The 24,718-nt window shown below is 36.4% G+C and overlaps 1 protein-coding gene across 2 annotated transcripts in view; it reads left to right on the top strand.

Moving 5' to 3' along the window:
* The window catches only part of USP14 (ubiquitin specific peptidase 14), a 28,048-nt gene extending 5,841 nt beyond the window's left edge, over nt 1-22,207 (top strand). Inside the window, exons 6-16 of one of the 2 annotated variants that reach the window (XM_083359369.1) lie at nt 1,602-1,660; nt 3,333-3,463; nt 3,766-3,846; nt 7,935-8,035; nt 13,082-13,196; nt 14,248-14,313; nt 14,812-14,904; nt 16,557-16,685; nt 17,973-18,033; nt 21,083-21,190; nt 21,518-22,207. In XM_083359369.1, the coding sequence (XP_083215495.1) occupies nt 1,602-1,660; nt 3,333-3,463; nt 3,766-3,846; nt 7,935-8,035; nt 13,082-13,196; nt 14,248-14,313; nt 14,812-14,904; nt 16,557-16,685; nt 17,973-18,033; nt 21,083-21,190; nt 21,518-21,669 (1,096 nt within the window). In that variant the 3' untranslated portion in view covers nt 21,670-22,207. Of the gene's footprint in view, nt 1-1,601; nt 1,661-3,332; nt 3,464-3,765; nt 3,847-7,934; nt 8,036-13,081; nt 13,197-14,247; nt 14,314-14,811; nt 14,905-16,556; nt 16,686-17,611; nt 17,795-17,972; nt 18,034-21,082; nt 21,191-21,517 lie in introns of those variants that run through there. The other variant, XM_083359370.1, reaches the window with a different exon arrangement.
* Nucleotides 22,208-24,718: the final 2,511 nt, after the last annotated feature.

The following is a 24,718-nucleotide window of genomic DNA, read 5'->3' as shown; positions in this document are numbered from 1 at the left end:
CTACAAAGTCTCTGGGCACGACTCTAGTTAACTACGGTAGCATCTTTAAAATAAAGGACTGTCAAGGATTATGTATGTGAAAAGGAGACTTTAGAGATCATTTCACTTTAAAGCATTTTAGATGGATGAAGTGTTTGATTAAGCAACCTTTTGTGGAATAAATTATCCTTGAGGTTCATGTTTTATATCCAGAAATGCTTCTAAACAGTCAGAGCATGTTTTTGCTCACACAATTGGCCTCCCCAATTTCTACCTTTTCTGTCCTTACATTGCTTCCCCATACACATTTAGATTGTTTGAGAGGATTCCCTGATCTTTAGGGGCAGCTTTTTAGGAGCTACAGTGGGCTGCAATGGAAAGGGGGAGAAAGGAAGCCCTCTTTTTTGAGTGGAATTTATATGTAAGCTACTGGCTCTTTGTTTCATGTATATTTACAAATTATCCTGGAATATTTTTATATTTATTTGTTTGTATCCCACCTTTATTATTTTTACAAGTAAATCATGGAGGTGATCATATCCAGCACACCTTCCTCTTCCTATTTTGCCCACGGTAACCCTGTGAGGTCGGTTGGGCTGAGAGAGAGTGACTGGCCCAAGGTCACTCAGCCAGTTTTACTGGCTAAGGAGGGACTAGAACTCACGGTCTCCTGCTTTCTAGCCTGGTGCTTTAACCACTAGACCAAACTGACTCTAAACATAATAAATATAGTAAAATATACATAATAGAAGCGGTTGAATATGTCAACCAACAGTAAAGCTAATTTTTAAGAAACTATCAGTAAAATTAAGAGTTGTTTCATCTGGAGAAGTTACTGGCTATTTGGCTGCTAGAGTTACTGGAGAAGGCAGTGGAATAAGATATAGTATTGGGCAAATGGGTAAGGAATTTCATCATTTCAAAATAGAAATTTTCCTTTAAAATACTAGTATTGGGACAATCTAATTAAATAGCTGATCGGGATTATATTGAAACACACTTGTTCAAAATCAAATGGTTAAATATTGAATGCCTACAAGATGTAAAGATAGCACCATTTGGATATATTTAATTAGAAATTGGATTTGATTATGGAGGGAGGACAAGGCATTACTAGTATATACCATATATTTCCTTTAATAAAGAAGACAGAAGATTTATTTCAGTTGCTGGGAATATGAGTGAGATATCGCTATTACAACCATTTCTACCTTTCTATGACGTTTTGTTGGCTTCTGCAGGAATAGAATAGAATTGTGGGCAGAGGTGGGTTTGGTCTGATCTATACAACTAGTCTGATGCAAAGTAATGAGCAGCATGCAAGGCTTTTTAGGTGCAACCAGATTTCAGGTCACATATTCCTTCTTTTAGAGGTAGTCCTTGACTTATGACCACAGTTTAATCTAATACTTTGAGACAGTTGTTAAGTGAGTTTTGCCCCATTTTACGACCTTCCAAAATGTAAGAATTCCAAATCTTGATTTTGTAGTCACAACTTACAACTTTCTTGGTTGTGGTCAAAATCTCACAGATGAATCTCAGTTTCCAGATAAAAGCCATTTTAACTTTCTATATTATGTTGATTCAAGGGCCAATCTAACTATATTTTTTAAACTTTTTAGGTATGCTGGTGCCTTAAGAGCTTCAGGGGAAATGGCCTCTGCTCAGTATATTACTGCAGGTTTGTATTTCAAGAGTGAAGCAGAGTTTTCTGATATAATTTAGTTACCCCAGATAAAACGTCCAGTGTACTGCTCAGAAGATATTTTTGTTTTTTTTCCCTAGCACAATGTAAAGTATTTTATAGATTTTGAGTTTGTTACCACTTTTTGAATTGTAGCCATTGATCACTTAAAAAAAATCCTTTTGAAATTTGCAGCTTTTTAAAATCCAGAAATACTTGGAACATTGGAAAATGAGTGCTGCTTGTTTACTTTATTGCTCTTGACCAGTATATTATGATTTATGCCATTTCATTTAAGAAAAAAACAAATCAAGAACAATCAACTATTGAATATGCTGTTATCAGATTTTGGAATGGTATGTTCATTGGCTACCCTGTAGAATTGCTTACGTTTCTCCTTATTTGGCACTGCTCTAGCTAGATCTCTTGAATGGATGCAGAATATTTGATTAGTTGGTTTATTAGGTTAATCTTGCCCAATCTGTTCATTCATTCTTTCAGTGTTCTGTTAATGTGCAGGGAAACAAGTTGTTGAAATCTTGCTACATTACTATCCAACATTCAGCACAGTTAAAGTTGCATGTACAGAACTGATTATTAGATGATGGGCTGAAGGTAATTGCTAACAAGGGAATATACATACATTTGTTTCATTGTGGCCTTATGCTAGGTTGGATAAAAGCTAAGTCAGATATGTGATGATAATTAACTTTCTATATTAGTTTTACAGTACATGTAGTCCTTGACTTAACAACTGGTCACTCAGCAACTGTTCGAAGTTACAGCAAACCTTGAAAAGAGACTTTTCAAAAGCAACATGTGTTTGCTTTATGACTGCTGTGTTCACTTGACCACTGCAAAAAAGATTGTAAAATTGGGCAGGATCACATGATGACCTGCTTTATAACCATCACTACGTACAACCACAATTGCAGACTTAATTATAGTCTTGAAGACTACCTGTACATGGTTATAGTACAATCAATATGTACTATTGATTGCCTTTTGTTTCACTAGAGTCTCACTTTGAAAGTAGATTAACTTGACTCATTTTTTTTAACGTACAGTTGAAGCTGCACCAGTAATAGGCAGTTGTGGCTCAGGATTAAATGACTTACATAAAATAAATGTCTAAGATAAGCCACAACTGTTCAAATTTGTAATGATACTGAATAAGGATTTATACCGTTCCTTGGTATAAATTCCTGCTGTCATATGATCATGATTTCTGATGTTTCCTGCTCGCTTTCCACGAGCAAAGTCATTGGGAAAGCCAGTGGGAATTCAAAATTGCAATCACTGGAGGTCCTTGCTTAATGGCTTAATGGTGCTCGTTTAATGACAACAACCAGGACCACCACAATTAAGATTGCTAAGTGACATGGTCATGTGACATATTTTATGAATGCATTGCTTAACAGCAGTTTCTGCCCCAATAGCTGTTCTAACCTGTATAAAACTTTTCCATACAACAATATAGATTGTTTCACTTGCATGATATAATTAATTATACAGTATTTTTTAAGATAGACTGACAGCGCATTTATATATTTAAATAGTCTTTTGCTACAAAATGTATTTATACATGAGATAAAGAGATTGCATTTGAGGAATATGCTGCATTTATTATATTACCTTGCATTTATTGTTTTTCTATTTTATTTTTAAGCTTTAAGAGATTTATTTGATTCTATGGACAAAACTTCCTCCAGTATCCCTCCCATCATTCTTCTCCAGTTTTTACATATGGCCTTTCCTCAGTTTGCAGAGAAAGGAGATCAAGGCCAATATCTCCAACAGGTAGATACTTTTTAATTTCTTTTCTGAAGGCTGAATATTTTATATAAAAATGTATCTTTTGTTTTATCATTTCCATATTGGTAATTAATAGCTATATTTGTATGATTCCTTAGCAGCTTCTAGTCCTGGCTGCTGAAGAAAACATTTTAGAATAAAGTAATAAAGTGTTTTTCATTTGTGTATATATGCACCTGTGTGCACAAATGTGTTTGTGTTTTTATATGATGTGTATATAATCCATACTCAACATATATTTTAGTTGGATTCCAGTGATCTAGTTTTATCTTTGTCTTATTCCTTAGGATGCCAATGAATGCTGGGTAGAGATGATGCGAGTACTGCAGCAAAAGTTAGAAGGTATAGAAGGTGATGAAGTAATGGAAGTAAGTATTTACTTTATGGAAATAACTGAGACTAACTCTGGGCTGTACCTGAATTTCTATAGTCAATAATACTAGCAATATTGAACAGGAATAAAAATATGATTTGATTGCAGGTACGTTGTTGAAAGTGCCTAAAACAGGAGTTAATCTTTTTATTCCATGGACCTTTTTGAGAATATGTGAAACCTGTGGATCTCTTTTCTGAAAAAATATATTTATTTATTTTATTTATTTATTTATTTATTTAGATTTATATACCGCCCTTTCCCGAAGGACTCAGGGTGGTTTACAGGATATTTAAAAGAAAATCAATACAAAAGTTAAAAACAAATTAAAAAAGATTAAATGAGACCCTGAGAAAAATAAAAACCCAGTTAAAATTAAAAATTAAAAAATTCTCAGCCTGGGCCAGAGAGCTCGAAGAGCCAGGTCTTCAGGTCCCGGCGGAATGAACGGTGGTCGGGGGCAGTCCTAAGCTCCGCAGGCAGCTGGTTCCAAAGGGCAGGCGCGCCCACTGAGAAGGCCCTACCCCTGGGTGTTACCCGCCGGCAATCTTTAACCGGCGGCACCCTGAGAAGACCCTCCCTGTGGGAGTGCACTGGACGAAGGGAGCTTGATGCTGGCAGCAGGTGTTCCCTCAAATATCCCGGACCCTCGCCATTTAGGGCTTTATAGGTCATCACTAGCACCTTGAATCTCACCCGAAGGGCAACCGGAAGCCAATGCAGCTCGCGGAGTAGAGGTGTTACATGGGAGTATCGGGAGGCCCCCATCACGACTCGCGCGGCCGCATTCTGCACCAGCTGAAGCCTTCGGGTGGTCCTCAAGGGCAGCCCCATGTAGAGAGCGTTGCAGTAGTCTAAACAGGAGGTCACGAGCGCATGAGTGACTGTGCGTAGGGCATCTAAATTCATAAAAGAAAATCACATCCAGTCACATGATGCCTTGACTTAACAACCACAACAACTTATTAGAACTTATTAGGGTCAATTCTGGGCTCAATTCTGTATTACAAAAAACCTGTTATACTCAATAGCGTTATCAAAACATGAGATAACAGTTTTTAGCTATCGGTATACAAACAATATAAAAACCTCTGTAACTAATATTAAAAATAATCCAGTTCCAAGAAGAAAAACTGAGGCATTGTAACTGCCTAACTTAGAGTCTACTTCCAAGCATATCAAACCAACTTTGTCTAACAAATGCCTAGCAGAGCTACTTCAACTCCTTCCCAAGAAGGAATCTGGTTAAATGAAACAGGGCCATCAGTCACCTACCTGATTTATTTTAACTTGCAAGTCTTAACCTGTTTTTAAAGGTATGTTTTTCTCAAGTATTTTTATGGCTTTTTATGCAGTTGTGAACTGCCTAGAGCTGCATAGGTGGCACAGGTTCAATCTAATCTAGGTGTTATCACATGCTCCATGCCAGGCAGTGACTAAGGTCTCAGCTGCGATCTGAAGCAGAGTTTCAGGAATGACCCCAAATTCCTTTTGAATCCTTACTGGATTAATGTGTCACTGGGAAGGGACCAATTTTTTTCATGAATTGGTATGCAATGGGTTGAAATAGATTTAAATAATATTAGATTATTCAGGGTATGGGAAAACGAGATTGCGAAAAATTCCAAAGGAATCTCTTTAAATTGGGTTCATAGCTAGCCAGATGACAAATCTGTTTCAGTATAAATAAAAAAATCCATAATGTAAGGTTTGAATGTTTGGGAACTCTATAGCTTAGAAAAAATGGTGACCAAGTAAGGATGTGAGCAAGATGTGTGAAAACGTGCTTTGCCATAAAAAGAGTGGATAGGGGGAAATTATTCTACTCAAAATGCTATAAAGGACTATGGGTCATCCAAGAGAACCGATGGTAAGAAGATTAAGAACAGGAAAAAAATGCTTATTAATAAAGCATATAATTTATCTACATAATTGGTTACCATGATGGAGACATACAGGGAGTGCAGAATTATTAGGCAAGTTGTATTTTTGAGGATTAATTTTATTATTGAACAACAACCATGTTCTCAATGAACCCAAAAAACTCATTAATATCAAAGCTGAATATTTTTGGAAGTAGTTTTTAGTTTGTTTTTAGTTATAGCTATTTTAGGGGGATATCTGTGTGTGCAGGTGACTATTACTGTGCATAATTATTAGGCAACTTAACAAAAAACAAATATATACCCATTTCAATTATTTATTTTTACCAGTGAAACCAATATAACATCTCAACATTCACAAATATACATTTCTGACATTCAAAAACATAACAAAAACAAATCAGTGACCAATATAGCCACCTTTCTTTGCAAGGACACTCAAAAGCCTGCCATCCATGGATTCTGTCAGTGTTTTGATCTGTTCACCATCAACATTGCGTGCAGCAGCAACCACAGCCTCCCAGACACTGTTCAGAGAGGTGTACTGTTTTCCCTCCTTGTAAATCTCACATTTGATGATGGACCACAGGTTCTCAATGGGGTTCAGATCAGGTGAACAAGGAGGCCATGTCATTAGATTTCCTTCTTTTATACCCTTTCTTGCCAGCCACGCTGTGGAGTACTTGGACGCGTGTGATGGAGCATTGTCCTGCATGAAAATCATGTTTTTCTTGAAGGATGCAGACTTCTTCCTGTAGCACTGCTTGAAGAAGGTGTCTTCCAGAAACTGGCAGTAGGACTGGGAGTTGAGCTTGACTCCATCCTCAACCCGAAAAGGCCCCACAAGCTCATCTTTGATGATACCAGCCCAAACCAGTACTCCACCTCCACCTTGCTGGCGTCTGAGTCGGACTGGAGCTCTCTGCCCTTTACCAATCCAGCCACGGGCCCATCCATCTGGCCCATCAAGACTCACTCTCATTTCATCAGTCCATAAAACCTTAGAAAAATCAGTCTTGAGATATTTCTTGGCCCAGTCTTGACGTTTCAGCTTGTGTGTCTTGTTCAGTGGTGGTCGTCTTTCAGCCTTTCTTACCTTGGCCATGTCTCTGAGTATTGCACACCTTGTGCTTTTGGGCACTCCAGTGATGTTGCAGCTCTGAAATATGGCCAAACTGGTGGCAAGTGGCATCTTGGCAGCTGCACGCTTGACTTTTCTCAGTTCATGGGCAGTTATTTTGCGCCTTGGTTTCTCCACACGCTTCTTGCGACTCTGTTGACTATTTTGAATGAAACGCTTGATTGTTCGATGATCACGCTTCAGAAGCTTTCCAATTTTAAGAGTGCTGCATCCCTCTGCAAGATATCTCACTATTTTTGACTTTTCTGAGCCTGTCAAGTCCTTCTTTTGACCCATTTTGCCAAAGGAAAGGAAGTTGCCTAATAATTATGCACACCTGATACAGGGTGTTGATGTCATTAGACCACACCCCTTCTCATTACAGAGATGCACATCACCTAATATGCTTAATTGGTAGTAGGCTTTCGAGCCTATACAGCTTGGAGTAAGACAACATGCATAAAGAGGATGATGTGGTCAAAATACTCATTTGCCTAATAATTCTGCACTCCCTGTAGTTGCTTGCTTAAAGGGAAATGGAAAAACTCATAGAGGACAGGTCTGTCAGGCAGAATTAGTTTTGAAGATTTCAGTATTAGATCCAGGTTAGCATTTGTATACGTGCTGGACAGAAACAACAGGGGAAGAGACATATGGTCATCTCCTGTTTGTTAGAGCCCAGACCATCTGGTTCGCCCTGGTGAGAAACAAAATGTTAGACTAGTTGAGCCTTTGACTGGTCTAACAAGCTGTTCTTTCATTATGTTCTGAAGAGTTTCTGATGGGTGCTGCATCGATGCTTGGAAGCAACTTTGGGAATCCCAAATACTGAGTTGATAATAGTGCAAGCTACCAATTTGAACTAAAAAGCTGCTTGGAATATCTGCCCAGTTTTGGATTTAGACTGCTTGACGTAGAATTGAACAAGATCTATGTTTCCCAGGTTTTGTTCAAAGTAACCCATTCATATTTTTTCTCTTTGGTCACATTTATCTTGTTTTAAAAGTACAACAGACAGTTTTGTAAAAGTAAAGTATAAGCAGTTTGTACTGGTGCTTACATATTTGTTTGCTTTTACAGACTGACTCTTCAGTTTCAGGTGCAGCAGGAACAGCAGCAACAGCACCTCCTAAAAAGAAAAGCTTAATTGACCAGTTTTTCAGTATTGAGTTTGAAACTATGTATCCTAAAGGTTCTGGAATAATAAAGCATGCTTATGGTAATGCAATTAGTATATGTAGGATTTATTTTATACATTTTACTTATAAAGGGATAATCTTCATTAAGAGTATACTCTGTAATTGGTAGTTAAGTGCTTCTATAAATTATAAAATTCTTTTTAAAGAAACGTTTATGCTACCAATGAAGGAGAATATTTGTAGCTCAGGGTTGAAATGAGGGGTTGTTGGTGGACTTGCTTGTTTTCTTGCAGGCGTTTCATTACCCTTTATGCTAGCTTAAAAAAAAACACCCAATAGTTATCTAAAGAACAGGTTAGTGTCATTAAGATGCTGTTATAAGAACTGTTGTTTTACTTCCAGAATGAGACACAAGTGATACTACAAGCAATCCAAGAGAGAGAAGCAATTACAACGAAATACTATGAGGAGATGAAAAATTACTTTAATATAATGAACCAAAAACGTGATGATATCATCTCTAAATGTGAAAATTTTAAACAGACATTCAGAAAAAATGAACAAAGTATTCAAAAAATAGATAAATCAACAGAGGTTGATCAAAAATTAGAAGAATTAAAAGATGAAAATCGAAATTGATACAAATAAATGCAGAATTATAGGACTCAATAGCACTCATGGAAATAGAAAAGGCTTCTTACTTCTTAAGATTTCAAAACAATAATGGAAGACAAGGAAGAGGACCTTGTAGATCTGATAACGGAATTACTGGCTGATGTATTAGAAATTGGGAAAAAGGAAATGGAAGGAGAATTAGATCAGATATACCGAGTTAACTCAAATTACGTGAGAAGAAATCAAGTTCCTAGAGAAGTACATGTTAGATTTCTTTAAAAATCTATAAGAGATAAGGTCCTGAGAAGAGTGAGAGATGACCCTTTGAAATATAAAGGAAAAGAAATTGTAGTCCTCAAACATATCCCTAGGAGAATAAGAGAGTCCCGAAGAGAATATCAATTTTTAACCAGAAAATTAATTGAAAAAGGAGTGAACTTTAGATGGATGATCCCAGAAGGGATTTTAATTTTTTGGAATACGAAAAGATACAGACTGGACATGCCACTTAAAGCAATGGAATTCTATGACAAACATAAAGCGTTTATGGACTTTGAATCTGGTACAGCGAGAAACAAAAAGACGGGAAAAGATGGCAATAGAAGGAGCAGCCAAACCAAGAGAACAAGAAGAAACTAAAAATACAAATACAGAAGAAGGGGCAAGACCAAGAGATCAGAGACAGATAAGATCGACTAGAAGAAGACCTAAATATAATTGAAAGAGATAGAGAAGGAGGAAAAATTACATGACTACAAAAATTAAAAATAGATATAATTTGCCTCCAAGAAACACATATTAAGAGACAACACTATAAATTGTTAGAACAACCAAAAATTGGCAAACTCCATTAGCACAACAAAAGAAAAGAAGAAAAGCTCTATTAAAGAAACAACCCTAAATTTATGCAGATAAAGAGGGAAGAATATTAATGGTGAAAATAATAATGGACCAAAAACACAGATGGAACTTTGGACTATAAAAGCACTAAAATAGGGAAGAAAGGAAGAAATATATTACCAAAACCCTTTTCTAAAATGGCAGAAGAAATTTGTATTCAAGACATAAGGAGAGAAAAAAATGAAAAAAACCCGCAGTATACATTTTATTCAAATAGACAAAAATCATGGTCAAAAATTGATATGGATATCCTCTGAAATTAGCATGATGATACAAGAAGTAGAGATAGAAACTAATATCTTGGCAGATCATAATCCAATAAAAATGACCTGGAAAGGAGCCAAGAAAAAACTAAGATGGTCCCTGAACAAATCTATATTGAAAGAAAAAGAATTTATAGAACTAGCAACAAAGGAAATGCACTTTCCCCCAAAAAATAAATAAGAAAGAAGAGACATCAATTCAAAATGTGTGGAATACAGCTAGAGTATATTTTAGAGGGCTGGCTATAACTTATACTGCTAAAATGAACAAAGAAAGAAAACAACAGTTAAAGTTGAAGAAGAATTTAGAAAATTAGAACTAGAACTACAAATAGACCTACAAAAGAAAATACTTAAAAAACAAATGGATATAATAAAACAAAAACTAAACCTAGTAGAGACAGAAATAATGGCTCATCAGATTAAAAGGGCTAAACAACTTTTTTGAAAATGCCAATAAGCCGGGGAGATGGTTAGCAAATAGGCTGAAAAAAGAGAAGAAACTGATAAATAAATTGCAAGACATAAAAGGATGAATTACAGTTTCAAAATGACACAATTAAAAAAATTATTAAAAACGTTTACGAGATGCTTTACAATGCATAGGAAAATTTTAAAAAATGCAGCAGTACCTAAAAAAAGCAGATTTACCAAAAATTCTAGAGAATGTTCAAAACATATTAAATGGAAAAATATCAATGATGGAGATTACAGAGGCCATAAAAAGACAAAAAAATGACAAGACCCCGGGCCCAGATGGACTACCTGTAGAGCTTTATAAATCCCTGCAAGATATATTAAGCCCAATAATGAAAGAACTGCGTAATGAAATACTTTTGGAGGCTAAAATACCAAATACATGGACAGAAGCTAACATTACTTTAATACCTAAAGAGGATTCTGACTTGTCACAAATAAAAAACTATAGACCAATATCATTATTAAATATAGATTATAAAATGTTTGCCTCATTAATAGCAGAAAAACTAAAGAAATTTCTGACTGAATTTATACATACAGACCAAAATGGTTTTCTATCTAATAGACAAAAAAATAACCTGAATGATTTTAGATGTTTTGGAGTACTATGAAACTCACCCAGGAAAACACATGGCCTTAATATTTCTAAATGCACAGAAGGCGTTTGATAACGTAAATCGGCAATTTATGTTCCAGCAACTAGACAAATGGACTTTGGAGAAAACTTTATAAACATAATCAAAACAATTTATCATAAACAGCTAAAGTAATTACAAATGGAGATTTTACAGAAAAATTTAACATTAAAAAGGCACAAGACAGGGATGTCCACTATTCCTATTCCTATTTATATTAATACTGGAAGTATTGAATAGAAACATCAGGCAAGATATAGAAATTAAAGGATTGGGGAATAAAAGATGAAAAATATAAACTACAAGAGTTTGCAGATGACTTGCTTTTTATATTAGAAGAACCGCTTGAAACAAGCTTATGGAGAAAATAGAAGAATTTGGAGAAATTTTTGAAAATAAATAGAGAAAAGACTAAAGTGCTAACTAAAAATCTTACAGAAAAACAAAATCAACTAGCAAAAAACCCCAAACTTTCAAATAGTTAAAAAACTTAAATATTTGGGAATCCATTTAACAGGAAGATGTGCAACAATAAAAGAAGACAACTACATAAGATTATTAAAACAAAACTAGATCTGGAAAAGTGGAAAAATCTACAACATTCGATGCTGGGGAGAATTGCAACAGTGAAAATGAATATCTTACCAAAAATACTTTTTTTATTTCAAACAATACTATAAGATTGGGAAAAACCTTTTTTGATGAACTAAACAGAATAATACTGAAATTTACTTGGCAAGGAAAAAAACCAGAATTAGACTGAAAATGCCAGAAAAAGCGAAAGAAAATGGAGGATTTGGACTGCCGGAATGGTCGCTATATTACCAAGCAATTGTATTAACATGGATAAAAGAGTGGATAATGCTTAGAGATAAAAGATTACCATACCTAGAGGGGCATGATCTACAACTTGGATGGCATGCCTTTCTGTGGTATGGGAAGAATAAAAAACATATAGATATTTTCAAAATCATTATATAAGAAAAGCGAAAATTTATATTAAAATACCTGGATGGCTTTCAACAATGGAAGCATTTGCTTACCCAAACTTGATTAATAACAAGAAAGTTGTGACCTATAAAGATATTCTGGACAATGAAGGGAAATTGAAATATAGACAAGATTTAGAAGAACGGTATTGATTTATCATGGTGGCCATATTTGCAAATTCAAATGAGATATGAAAAAGATATTAAAACAATGGGACCTTGCAAAGAACAGACAGAATTTGACCAGATACTGTTGAAAACAGATGAAAAACTGATTACAAAACTTTACAAACATTTGTTAAGCTTAAAGACAGAAGAGGAACAAGTAAAAGAAACGATAATATGGGCAAAGAACTTTGGATATAATAGAAAATTAAAAATTTGGCAAAACCTACGAGAAAGAAACTCTGAAATAAAGAGAGCGGTGACCTATAAAGAAAACTTATGCAAAATGTTTTATAGATGGCATTTAACACCAGTGAGATTAGCAGAAATGTTTAAAAATATGTCTAGTAAGCGTTGGAAATGTAAACAAAAACCAGGTACTTACTATCATATCTGGTGGACATGCCCTAAAGCTAAAATATTTTGGTCAAAAATATATGGTTAGAGAAAATGATTAAAAAAACATATAGACTAAGCCAGAATTGTTTTTGTTAGGCATAGTAGTAGGAAACTATGAGAGAATTTATCTACTTAATTTTGCATGCAGCAAGAATAGTATTTGCTCAATATTGGAAAAATGAAAATCTACCAACGGAGGAAGAATTAATTAAGAAAATTTTAGATTGTGCAAAAATGAACAGATTGACATTGAAAATAAAAGAGAAAGTTCAGTATACTTTAGAACATGGGACAATTTTTATCAATGGCTAGAAAAGCTAGAGAGAAAGGAATGTATTATGTACTATGTAATGTATTACTAAGAAGACTATCGGGAAGAGAAGATTCAATAAATATTAACATATCGATTATGAAAATATAGAAACTAATTATTACTGATTGTTTTTTAAACACATGAATCCAGTCAACATGCTGTTTGCTAAATATTAAAAAGTGTTATCTTATAAAAATTAATATATATATATAAGAACTTTGCTTTGTTGCATTTTAAGCTTTCTGAAAGCAAGATAACTGCACATCATTAAGTTCATTTTTAGTAGTAGTGCAGTACTTTTCATTTTTGGTCCTTAATATTTTGTGAAGCATGAAATGTACAGAAGCAGAAGAGGAGGAAGTCAAGAAAGGAAGAGAGAATCAACTCCAGCTTAGTTGTTTTATCAATCAAGAAGTTAAATATCTTTTCACGGGTCTTAAATTGGTGAGTTACCATGGCATACTTTATTGAAGCACTTTTTGCAGCTTGTTCCACAAAGAGTTTTCAATAAGAAACAGATTTGAACATGACATTTAAGATGGGTGGACTTTTCTGATATTTTGTTTTCTAAGACATTATGTAACACTGAACATTAATTTAACACATTTCTTTTTTTTTAAGTGTTAAAATAAGAATTAAAAATTGAAATGAGCAGTAATGTTCTAAATATACTTTTCAATTTCCAATTGTATGTTTCATATATTCTAGAGAAGTAATATACAGTGTGCTCCAAGACAAAAAGGTGCCTTAGAATGTGTTTTCAACTATTTGAATCAAGGGTGTCTTTTCCTGGAATTGCATTGCTGCTGTGGAAAGCAGCTACATAATCCTGGGGAAAAATATAGCACCTATAAGGACTTATACACAGCTGCCTTTAAATCCAAATTATTTCCCCGTGCCATATTCATTTGATAGTATAGGAAAGAGAAAACCTTGCTTCCCCAAATGTTGCTAGACTATTACTGTCATTAGCCTGGAAGATGTGGCCATATTGACTGGAGCTACTTGAATTTTGAATCCAACATCCAAATTGCCCATCCTTGCTATACTACTATTCTTTCCTCTACCTCCCTTCAGCTCACAGAAATACATGTGGTTGTTGGCAGCAAAAAGTAATCAAAATTTCGCTAGATGAATGCAAATTACATGAGCATAAAAAGCTTTTTGGTTCTATGCCAGGGTGTCAAACTGCTGGCTCACTGGCTGGATGCTCACACCAAAACCGTACCCACCCCATTGACAGCAATGGGAAAAAAAGTCACGATACGTTGCGACATGTCATGTGACATCACGAGTTTGACACCTGTGTTCTATGCTGTTGTGTTTTCTTCATTTCTTGAAAAATACTTCCAGATTTCAGAAATAAAATGATTTTTATTTGTATTACATTATCATTTAAAGTGCTGCATAGAGTTTTAAAAAGGACATATGAAATGTCATACTTAATTTTGCACAACTTCTAATCTTTATCTTTTTCAATATATTTCTCTTGCAGCGTCTTCAAGAAGAAATAACTAAATTGTCACCAACATTGCAAAGGGATGCTCTTTATTTAAAAACGGTGAGCGTACCTTTGTAATATCCCTTTATAGTAATGGAAATCTACTTACAATCTGCCATTTTAGGGGTTGGATACATACAAGTAAAGCAAGATGTAAAAGTCCCTGAAGCAAAAATAGATGGACTTTTGTTATGCTATGGAGATTGTCATATGACTTCCCTATTCTAAACTTCTTCATCGTAATCAGTTGGCTACCTAGAATCACTTCATGATTGTGGTTAAATATGTTTGTATGTATTCATATATCTATAAAAGCAAGTAATGTTTTGTAAATAAGCTGTATCTCCACAATGTATATATTCAGGGGATAGAAAGAGAGTAGTATGACACAAATGAGCTAACTTGCATTATTTATACCACTTGGTTTGAAAACCTGTGCACTCCTGATATTTGTTTTGTCTTTATGGTAACCATTTTTACATGCATTTAAGCCCCCTGCTTTAAATTTCTCTAGCTTTTTATGCCCACTGATTCTAGTGAATGCTTTTCTTCTTCTAGTCCAAGATAAGTCGCTTGCCTGCATACCTTACTATTCAAATGGTTCGGTTCTTTTACAAAGAGAAAGAATCTGTGAATGCCAAAGTTCTCAAAGTAAGTATATTTGATACTAAGTTTTACCACTGATCTATGTGGTAATTCTTTATATTATACATTTAGCAATCAAGGTTTGATATTCAGCTGCAGTGTAATTTAAATTGAAATAAACTGATTTACTATTCTTTACACTATAATTGAGGGACGCGGTGGCTCAGTGGGTTAGGACGCTGAGCTTGTCGATCAGAAGGTCGGCAGCTTGGCGGGTCAAATCCTGAGTGCCGCGTAGCAGAGTGAGCGCCTGTTACTCGTCCCAGCTTCTGCCAACCTAGCAGTTCGAAAGCACGTAAAAATGCAAGTAGAAAAATAGGGACCACTACGGTGGGAAGGTAACAGCGTTCCGTGTGCCTTTGGCGTCTAGTCATGCCGGCCACATGACCACGGAAACGTCCTTGGACAAGCGCTGGCTCTCCGGCTTTGAAACGGAGATGAGCACCGGCCCCTAGAGTCGGAAACGACTAGCATGCATGTGCGGGGGAACCTTTACCTTTACCTTTACCTTTACACTATAAATGGAAGGGAAAGCAGAATCAGTCCAAACTGCATTGTATCAGCTTCATGGTGCTTTTGCTAAAGCATTCTAAAGGTTGTATGGAGTGAACTGCATAGGACGCTGGAAAATATTACATACATAATCTGGGTTTTTCTTTTTATATTTCCTATTATAGCCATGGGAAAGACAAAAAGTAAGCACAGAGCACATGTTTTATAGTTTAGGAGTCTACATGTGGGCTAAGAAATACCTGAGATAGTGCTAATAGTACAATTGTGAACTACTGTGTTTCCCCAAAAATAAGCCCTAGCTTGATTTATACACATGCGCCCAATATAAGTCCCACCCCCAAAATAAGCCCTACTTAAGACCCCACCCACTCCATTGCTTCTGGTTGCATGAGGTGGGGTGAGGCACATGGGTAAAAATCAAACTAGGGTGAGGATGGGGGGGTGGAGCTGCCCCACGTTCCCCACACCCACTTACCTTAGGACAGTTGCAGCCAGGCCTTCCATGCCCTGACACCTGCCTTGCCTCATCAGCCCACTTCTGCAGCCACTCGTGCGCATCGCCCCCAGTCTCCATTTCACCGTCAGAGGCCTTCTGGAGCTTGTTTCTTGGCTGCAGAGGCCTTTCCAGGAGGCCTTTGACGGTGAAACAGAGGCCAGGGAGCACCATGTGCGTCAATCTGAAGCTTGTTTCTTGGCTGCAAAGGCCTTTCCAGAAGGTCTCTGATGGTGATACGGAGGCCGGAGGCAATGCGTATGAACGGTGGCAAGTGGCCACAGAAGAAGTGGCTGTTGAGGCAAGACAGGTGTCGGGGCATGGGAAGCCTGGCTGCAGCCATCCTAAGCTAAGCATGTAAGACATCTCCCCAAAATAAGACCTAATGCCTCTTTTGGAGGTAAAAAATATAAGATTGAGTCTTATTTAGGGGAAGACACGGTAGCTGAATTCATGGTCAGATATGAAATGGAGCAGTTTTCTATATTCCTGAGGCATTCAAAATATTAAATACTGAGCCTCAGTTGTACATGTTTAAAATCTTATATTACTGGCAGTATTATTTTAAACTGAATGGAATTAAGTTCTAAGGCAGCTGATTTGCTTCAAATGATGACTTACATGAATATGAAATTCTCTTAAATTGCTATAGGATGTTAAATTTCCACTTATGTTGGATGTATATGAACTATGTACGCCAGGCCTTCAAGAAAAGATGGTTCCATATCGATCAAAATTCAAGGACCTGGAAGACAAAAAAATAAACCAGCAACCAAATAATGTAAGTAACCTATTAAGTTTGATTAATCTTTTAAGTTTTTTTTAATGTATGCATTTTCTTTAGAGGTAGAGCTTAAAACAGCTTATAACCAAACATCATTTAGAGTGTTAATGATCATGTTTTTAATACTATTTGTAGTAAAAAGAGTGACATGGAACGTGAAGAATTACTGTTGAGATTCTGTGATCTAATAAATCAATGCAGCTGAAGTTTCATACGTAAATTTTCTAAAGTTCACTGGATAGAATTATTATTTTTAAGTTAATCTTAATTGTTAAGAGCAGAACATTTGGGTATCTGTACTTTAGTAATGTATTTTGGCCTTTTGTGAAGAAATTCCATGGGAATGGTGAAAGCTATTCTTGCCAAACCAAGCTGTGCAACCAGCATCACCTTCAGAGTTGAGGTGGGAATCCCTTCAACAAAGATTATAGTTGGAAGGCTGATGGTTGGTTATTGACTAAAGAATCTGGTTCCTCCACTCTGGCCTGTTATCCCTTGTAGTGGCAGAGAACATTTTCCTACTTGGAGGATGCTTTACAATCCAAGCTATCATGTTACTAATCCTCAGCTTCATTTCCTCCTACTCTGGGTTCTGAAAAGGCCAGTCATGTGCATTTTTAAAAGGATAAATGATAGGTAGTATCAACTGGAGATCAATAAAATACCACAGCAAAACCTGGATTTCAAGGAGACCTGGGGTGTTGGCTAGATATATTTAGCATCTTTCATTTTCCATAGGATGAAGGAGGACTTCTTTCAGGAATAGCATGTGTTAGTGCTCCTACTGGGCAGACATTCCAAAATGCCCTTATCTGAATGAGATTACTTTTGTGGTGCAAAACTTAAATTTTTGTGATCCATTTACTCTGTATTGTAATTTCTATAGGAACATGAGTAATTCTCCTATTTTGCTTCTTCTGCAGCATTGTCCAGGGCAAACACACATTTCACGTAAAGCTCCTGCTTTCTGATGTTGATGGTTATCAGCCATCAAATACTCCATTCCTAGTTTTTATGATTTCATTGTTTTTATTGGATCATTATTTTAAGAATAAAATATATATGAAAAACCTCTGCCACACAGAAAATAAACTTGATTTCCCTTGCTTGTGACACCTTGTCCTTGGTGTTCCACTTGAGCCTTAAACCTTCAGCTTTTCATTTTACAGATCATTTCCGAATAATAATAATATGAAAACTGTCCTAGAATTTTGCTTATTTTTAAGGCCATATTTTATAGTTCCAAAGTTAACTCAAACCAACGTCTTCTGTTTTATTTTCAAGTCTAGTAAAGGTGATGGCTCACAGAAGGAGATTAAGTATGAACCATTTTCCTTTTCTGAGGGTAAGTAGAAAGACATTTAAGAACTGCAGATATTTTTACTCTGCCTTATCTTAAAAATTGAAAACAGATATATTATTTGGGAATGCCAATTAGTGAATATCTGAAACTATGACTGAAACCAGTATGAAGATTATATGCCTTAGTACTTTGAATAGTACTTTGTTACAGCTAATAAAGGACAGTTAAATCTAAAGGACAAGCCAATAGCTATAGAACACAGAAGTTAGCAAATTAGGTATGATTTTTCATGTTAAGTAAACCAGAAGACCTAGTAACTGAAAAAGAAAAAAACTAGTTTTCTACAATGTACACTGAAAGGACTGTAACAGCTGTTATGTAGGCTATACAGGCAGAAAACTAATAGCGCTTCCATTAATACAAACTACCATAGTGGACAATCAGAAGACACTATGAAAACTGCTTAATTTCACAACACATGGGCAGACTCAATCCAAATTTTAACTGAGAAACTATGAGCATCCTTGATCAAGCTACATCTAAAAAACAACAGGGAATTCCTGGAAGCTTGACATTCAGATAAAGCAGCCATAAGTAGACACTCGGAGATGAATCACATTTAAAAAGATAAAGGTTCCCCCGCACATGCGTGCTAGTTGTTTCCGACTCTAGGGGCCGGTGCTCACCTCCAAAGCCGAAGAGCCAGCGCTTGTCCGAGGACGTCTCCGTGGTCATGTGGCTGGCATGACTAGACGCCAAAGGCGCACGGAACGCTGTTACCTTTACATACCATTTAAAAGAGACTATAAAAAGCCAAGAAGGGGACAAGAAGACTACAATACATCCTCTGCAGGGATTAACACCTGACAAACAAGCAGAAGAGAATACCCTAATCAAAGGACTACCAAGGACAAAACAGCCACAGCCAAAACTGTATATAAACGGAACAGATCCCACCATCACAGCACTTGATGCTGTTACCTAGTTAGATAATGAAACATCTGCAAGAAAGCAACCAAATTCAAGAAAACACCAAGGATCCTACAGTTCATTTCTGAGCTACATATTGGTTCTATTGGTTAAGAGACCACAAGTCATTTTTTTTTCATGTTTAGTATAGAAATTTATAATTTATAATTAGTATAGATTATTATAATTCAGCAAGCTTTTAACTTCAAATTAAATTTGAAACTCAGAAATAACTAAAAAACAATAGATTAAAATAAATGTAATGATTCTATTTTCAATAAAAATTCAGTGTTGAACAAAATTATTACACTTATTTTAATGTAGCTTGAAATGTTTGTCTTAAACATTTATATTATTATTATTATTATTATTATTATTATTATTATTTATTTATTATTTACTATTATTATTATTATTTAATTTTTACACCACCCTTCTCCCAAAGGACTCAGGGCGGTGTACAGGGCAAATAGAATAAAAATACAATATACAAAAGTTAAAAAGGAATTAAATAGTGCAGCCCAATAACAATAAAAATAATACAATTAATATTAATATTAAAATACCCCAAACCCATCAGACCAGGCCGGCTTGTTCAAATTAGTATGTTTTTAGATCACGTCGGAAGGAGCGAAGGTCGGGAGCCATCCGGAGCTCAACCGGTAAACAGTTCGAAAGGTCTGGCGCGCCCACAGAGAACGCCCTCCCCCTGGGGGTCGCCAGTCGACACTCTTTGACCGACAGCACCCTAAGGAGGCCCTCTCTGTGGGAGCGCACTGGACAAAGGGAAGTTGATGCCGGCAGCAGGTGCTCCCGTAAGTAATCTGGACCCATGCCATTTAGGGCTTTATAGGTCATTACCAGCACCTTGAATCTTAAGCATAATCTGTAGTCGGCTGCAGATGGATCTAAAGAAAAAGTGATAAAAGTAGGAATGCTACTCTTGCCAATTCTGTTGTATGCAGTTGTACAACTTTTAATGCAAAGCACTCTGATTAACCCTGTTAACGATACTTATAGGCGTGATAGCCATAAATATCTGTTATGCATTTACTTCATTGGCTTCTCCCACCTCTAGTGTCTTACTGAAATACATGGAAGCAGGCCATTCACTGTGGAGATAGTGAATGTTTTGGAAGCACAGGTCTGCTTAACCAGTAAGACTTTGGGAGTTTCCAAAAATTAAAAGCATCCAGCAATCTTTTGAAAACCAAATGCACAGGTATAGTATAGCTGGTTCTTGGCTCAATAGTTGTAATTGTGAGAGGGATCTTGGAATCCTAGTGGACAATCATCTAAACATGAGCCAGCAATGTGCTGCAAAAAGTCAACACAGTCCTACGCTGCATTAACAGAGGTATAGAATAAAAATCACATGAAGTATTAGTACCACTTTATAATGCCTTAGTAAGACAACACCTGGAATACTGCATCCAGTTTTGGTCATCACGTTACAAAAAAGATGTTGAGACTTTGAAAAAAAAAGTGCAAAAAAGAGCAGCTAAGATGATTAAGGGCCTGGAGAGAAAAACATAAGAAGAACGGTTGCAAGGATTGGGTATGGCCAGTCTAGAGAAAAGGACTAGGAGTGACATGATAGCAGTATTTCAGTATTTGAGGGGGTGCCACAAAGAAGAGGGTCAACCTATTTTCCAAAGCAACAGAAGGCAAGACAAGAAACAATGGATGGAAACTAACCAAGGAGACAAGCATCCTAGAACTAAGGAGAAATCTCCTGATAGTTAGAACAGTTAATTAGTGGAACAACTTGCCTCCAGAAGCTGTGAATGCTCCAACACTGGAAGTTTTTTAGAAGAGACTGGACAACCATTTATCTGAAATGGTATAGGGCTTCCTGCCTGAGCAAGGGGTTGGACTAGAAGATCTCCAACGTCCCTTCTAACTCTGTTATTCTGTATTCTGAAACGGATTGGATCAGGGAAGAACATGCACAGTTGAGAATACATTTTATTGATGGAGAGAAATCATTGTCCCAAATATATTTTGTGGAATTAATCTGCTTCTCATGTTCTGATTCTTAAATAAAATAAACGGATAACAGTAGTTAGTGTAAAAGTGTTTATTATTGTATCACATTGTACCATCTTCTTTGCCTTCTCAGATATTGGTTCCAATAATTGTGGTTATTACGACCTACAGGCAGTGCTAACCCATCAAGGAAGATCTAGTTCTTCTGGACACTATGTATCTTGGGTTAAAAGAAAACAAGGTATTGAATCAATTTTAGAAAATAGCCAAATGATAGGATAAGTTACTTGGGTGCCTTCCTTTTTTGAAAAACAAATTGAAAAATTAATTCTGCAGTTATGTTATTCTGCCTTTTTATCTATAAATCAAGGTGGCAACATATCTAAGACTTCCACCTTCAATTTCCCTCACCTAACAGGCTTTCATTCCCAAGCCCCTTTGTGGCTTTGTTGCCCACTAGAACTCATCTCCTGCTTTCTAGGCCAGCACTTTTATTACTACACTGTGCTGCCTCTCACGTGAATGTCATTTAAAATGTTATTTACTACGTTTTTTTCCTCTCCCACAGATGAGTGGATTAAATTTGATGATGACAAAGTCAGCATTGTTACACCTGAAGATATTTTGAGGTTATCAGGTGGTGGAGACTGGCATATAGCTTACGTTCTTCTTTATGGGCCACGCAGAATTGAAGTAATTGAAGATGAATCTGAACAGTAGACTTCCTATCTACATCTGTAAGGTGTGAAATAAATGTCTTAATTCCAGACTCACAAACTGCAAAATCGGATCACTAAAATACTATCATTTGGTGGAAAAAGACAGCAAAACATGTTTAAAATTAAGGCCAATAGCAATCAGCCACTTCCTAGGAGTAGGTTGATACATTTGAAAATAATTTTAATACTGTATTGCAAAAGTTGGTATTTAAAACAATGTTAACTATTAATGAAATTAAGTGAGCCTCCAGCTTGTCTAATTTTTTAGGAAGATATTTATTGCACACCTATTCATACCTTTGTTAACTCCTGCATGGTTTCTACCAGTTCAGTAGCTGTCCATCCTTTTTATTGTGTCAGAAAGATAAAACTCAATTGTTGCCTCAACATGTAACTCAGTGCTGCTACTCATAGCCTGTGGAAATATGGCTACAATCACGTATTTGTCCAGCCTGATGTGCCAACTCAGTCTGCTCTGTTTCTGGCATTTTTGACTCCAAATAAAAAGTGATCAGTAATGATGGTGCTTCTTACATAAATATTGTTGGCGTTTGTGTTCTATCTAAAACTTGTGTCTGTTTCCTTTCATTCTGGTACCATACTTTCCAGCGCGTGGTGAACTTTCAATCAAATACTTGGTAATTACAGGAATTAACATCTGAACATTGGACATTAAAATGTTGCCCACCTACAAGGGGTACGAAAATTGGCCAATAACGGCAATTATCTAGATACTAGAAGGTGGTACAGGAATCTTAAAATGTAAAAACACAATATTTTAAAAAGTGTGACATTGAAAATGACTGTTGTTCTACACGAAGGAATAGAACTTCAAAGATTTTAGTTGCATTAAGTATGTCTTTGCTTAATACAATGAAATAGAGCTAATTTATATTTAATATAAATGCAAATTTTAATGTTTGAAAAGTTAATCCTATTAAAAACTTCCTTATCTGTACAACAAATTACAGATGAAACTCTAAAAATTAGAATATCGTGCAAAAGTTTATTTCAGTAATGCAACTTAAAAGGGGAAACTAATATATGAGATAGACTCATTACATGCAAAGCAAGATAGCTCAAGCCGTGATTTGTCATAATTGTGGTGATTATGGCTTACAGCTCATGAAAACCCCAAATCCACAATCTCAGTAAATTAGAATATTGTGAAAAGGTGCAATATTCTAGGCTCAAAGTGTCCCACTCTAATCAGCTAATTAAGCTATAACACCTGCAAAGGGTTCCTGAGCCTTTAAATGGTCTCTCAGTCTGATTCAGTAGGAATCACAATCATGGGGAAGACTGCTGACCTGACAGTTGTGCAGAAAACCATCATTGACACCCTCCATAAGGAGGGAAAGCCTCAAAAGGTAATTGCAAAAGAAGTTGGATGTTCCCAAAGTGCTGTATCAAAGCACATTAATAGAAAGTTATGTGGAAGGGAAAAGTGTGGAAGAAAAAGGTGCACAAGCAGCAGGGATGACCGCAACCTGGAGAGGATTGTCAGGAAAAGGCCATTCAAAAGTGTTGGGGACTTTCACAAGGAGTGGACTGAGGCTGGAGTCGGTGCATCAAGAGGCAACACACACAGACGGATCCTGGACATGGGCTTCAAATGTCGTATTCCTCTTGTCAAGCCGCTCCTGAACAATAACGTCAGAAACCTCTTACCTGGGCTAAAGAAAAACAGACCTGGTCTGTTGCTGAGTGGTCCAAAGTCCTCTTTTCTGATGAGAGCAACTTTTGCATCTCATTTGGAAACCAAGGACCCAGAGTCTGGAGGAAGAATGGAGAGGCACACACTGCAAGATGCTTGAAGTCCAGTGTGAAGTTTCCAGTCTGTGTTGATTTGGGGAGCCATGTCATCTGCTGGTGTTGGTCCACTGTGCTTCATTAAGTCCAGGGTCAATGCAGCCGTCTACCAGATTTTTGAGCACTTCATGCTTCCTTCCACAGATGAGCTTTATGGGGATGCTGACTTCATTTTCCAGCAGGACTCCCACACTGCCAAAAGCACCAAAACCTGGTTCAATGACTGTGGGATTACTGTGCTTGATTGGCTAGCAAACTCGCCTGACCTGAACTCCATAGAGAATCTATGGGGCATTGCCAAGAGAAAGATGAAAGACATGAGACCGAACAATGCAGAAGAGCTGAAGGCCGCTATTGAAGCATCCTGGTCTTCCATAACACCTCAGCAGTGCCACAGGCTGATAGCTTCCATGAGGCAGTAATTGCTGCCAAAGGGGCCCAAACCACGTACTGAGTACATATGCATGCTTATACTTTTCAGAGGTCCAATATTGTTCTATGTACACTCCTTGTTTTATTGATTGCATGTCATATTCTAATTTTCTGAGATTGTGGATTTGGGGTTTTCATGAGCTGTACACCATAATCATCACAATTATGACAAATCACGGCTTGAACTACCTTGCTTTGCATGTAATGAGTCTATCTCATATATTAGTTTCCCCTTTTAAGTTGCATTACTGAAATGAACTTTTGCAGGATATTCTAATTTTTCGAGTTTCACTTGTAAATAGTTATGTTTTTCTTAAAGCAGATATATTCTGTTCTACACTGTTGTTTTGTTCAAAGGAAAGACAGAGTAAAAGAAATAGAAAGTGTTGCGACTGAGCTGAAAACTCCACAAATAAACCTAAGTAATATTTCAGCATAATTGCTTTAAAGACCCCTTTTTGAAATTACAATGACACAGAAATAAAGGTTGTAAAGTCAGATAAGCTATTTTCATCCAGATATATTATAAAGAGAGAATCTGCAATTTCCATCTGCATCTTTAAAGTGACAGTCTTCTCTTTGTAGAACTTCCATAAGCACTTACTGATTGAAGTTTATAAATTGAGCCAATGAAGGAAAACCACTGAAATGGACCTTGCTAAAGATGGCCACAAACAAAAAGGGCTGTGGCCAGAAACCTAAGATATTGATTTATGTATTAAATCTCAAAAAAGAAAGGAAAAGAAACCCAGTCTAAGATTGCTGATTTTTTTTTCTCACGAGGTGAAACTTAATTCTGGTGACCA

The sequence above is a fragment of the Vipera ursinii genome, assembly GCF_947247035.1.
Source record: "Vipera ursinii genome assembly, chromosome: 3".
NCBI classification, from domain to species: Eukaryota; Metazoa; Chordata; class Lepidosauria; order Squamata; family Viperidae; genus Vipera; species Vipera ursinii.
This window is presented reverse-complemented; position numbering and strand designations above follow the sequence as displayed.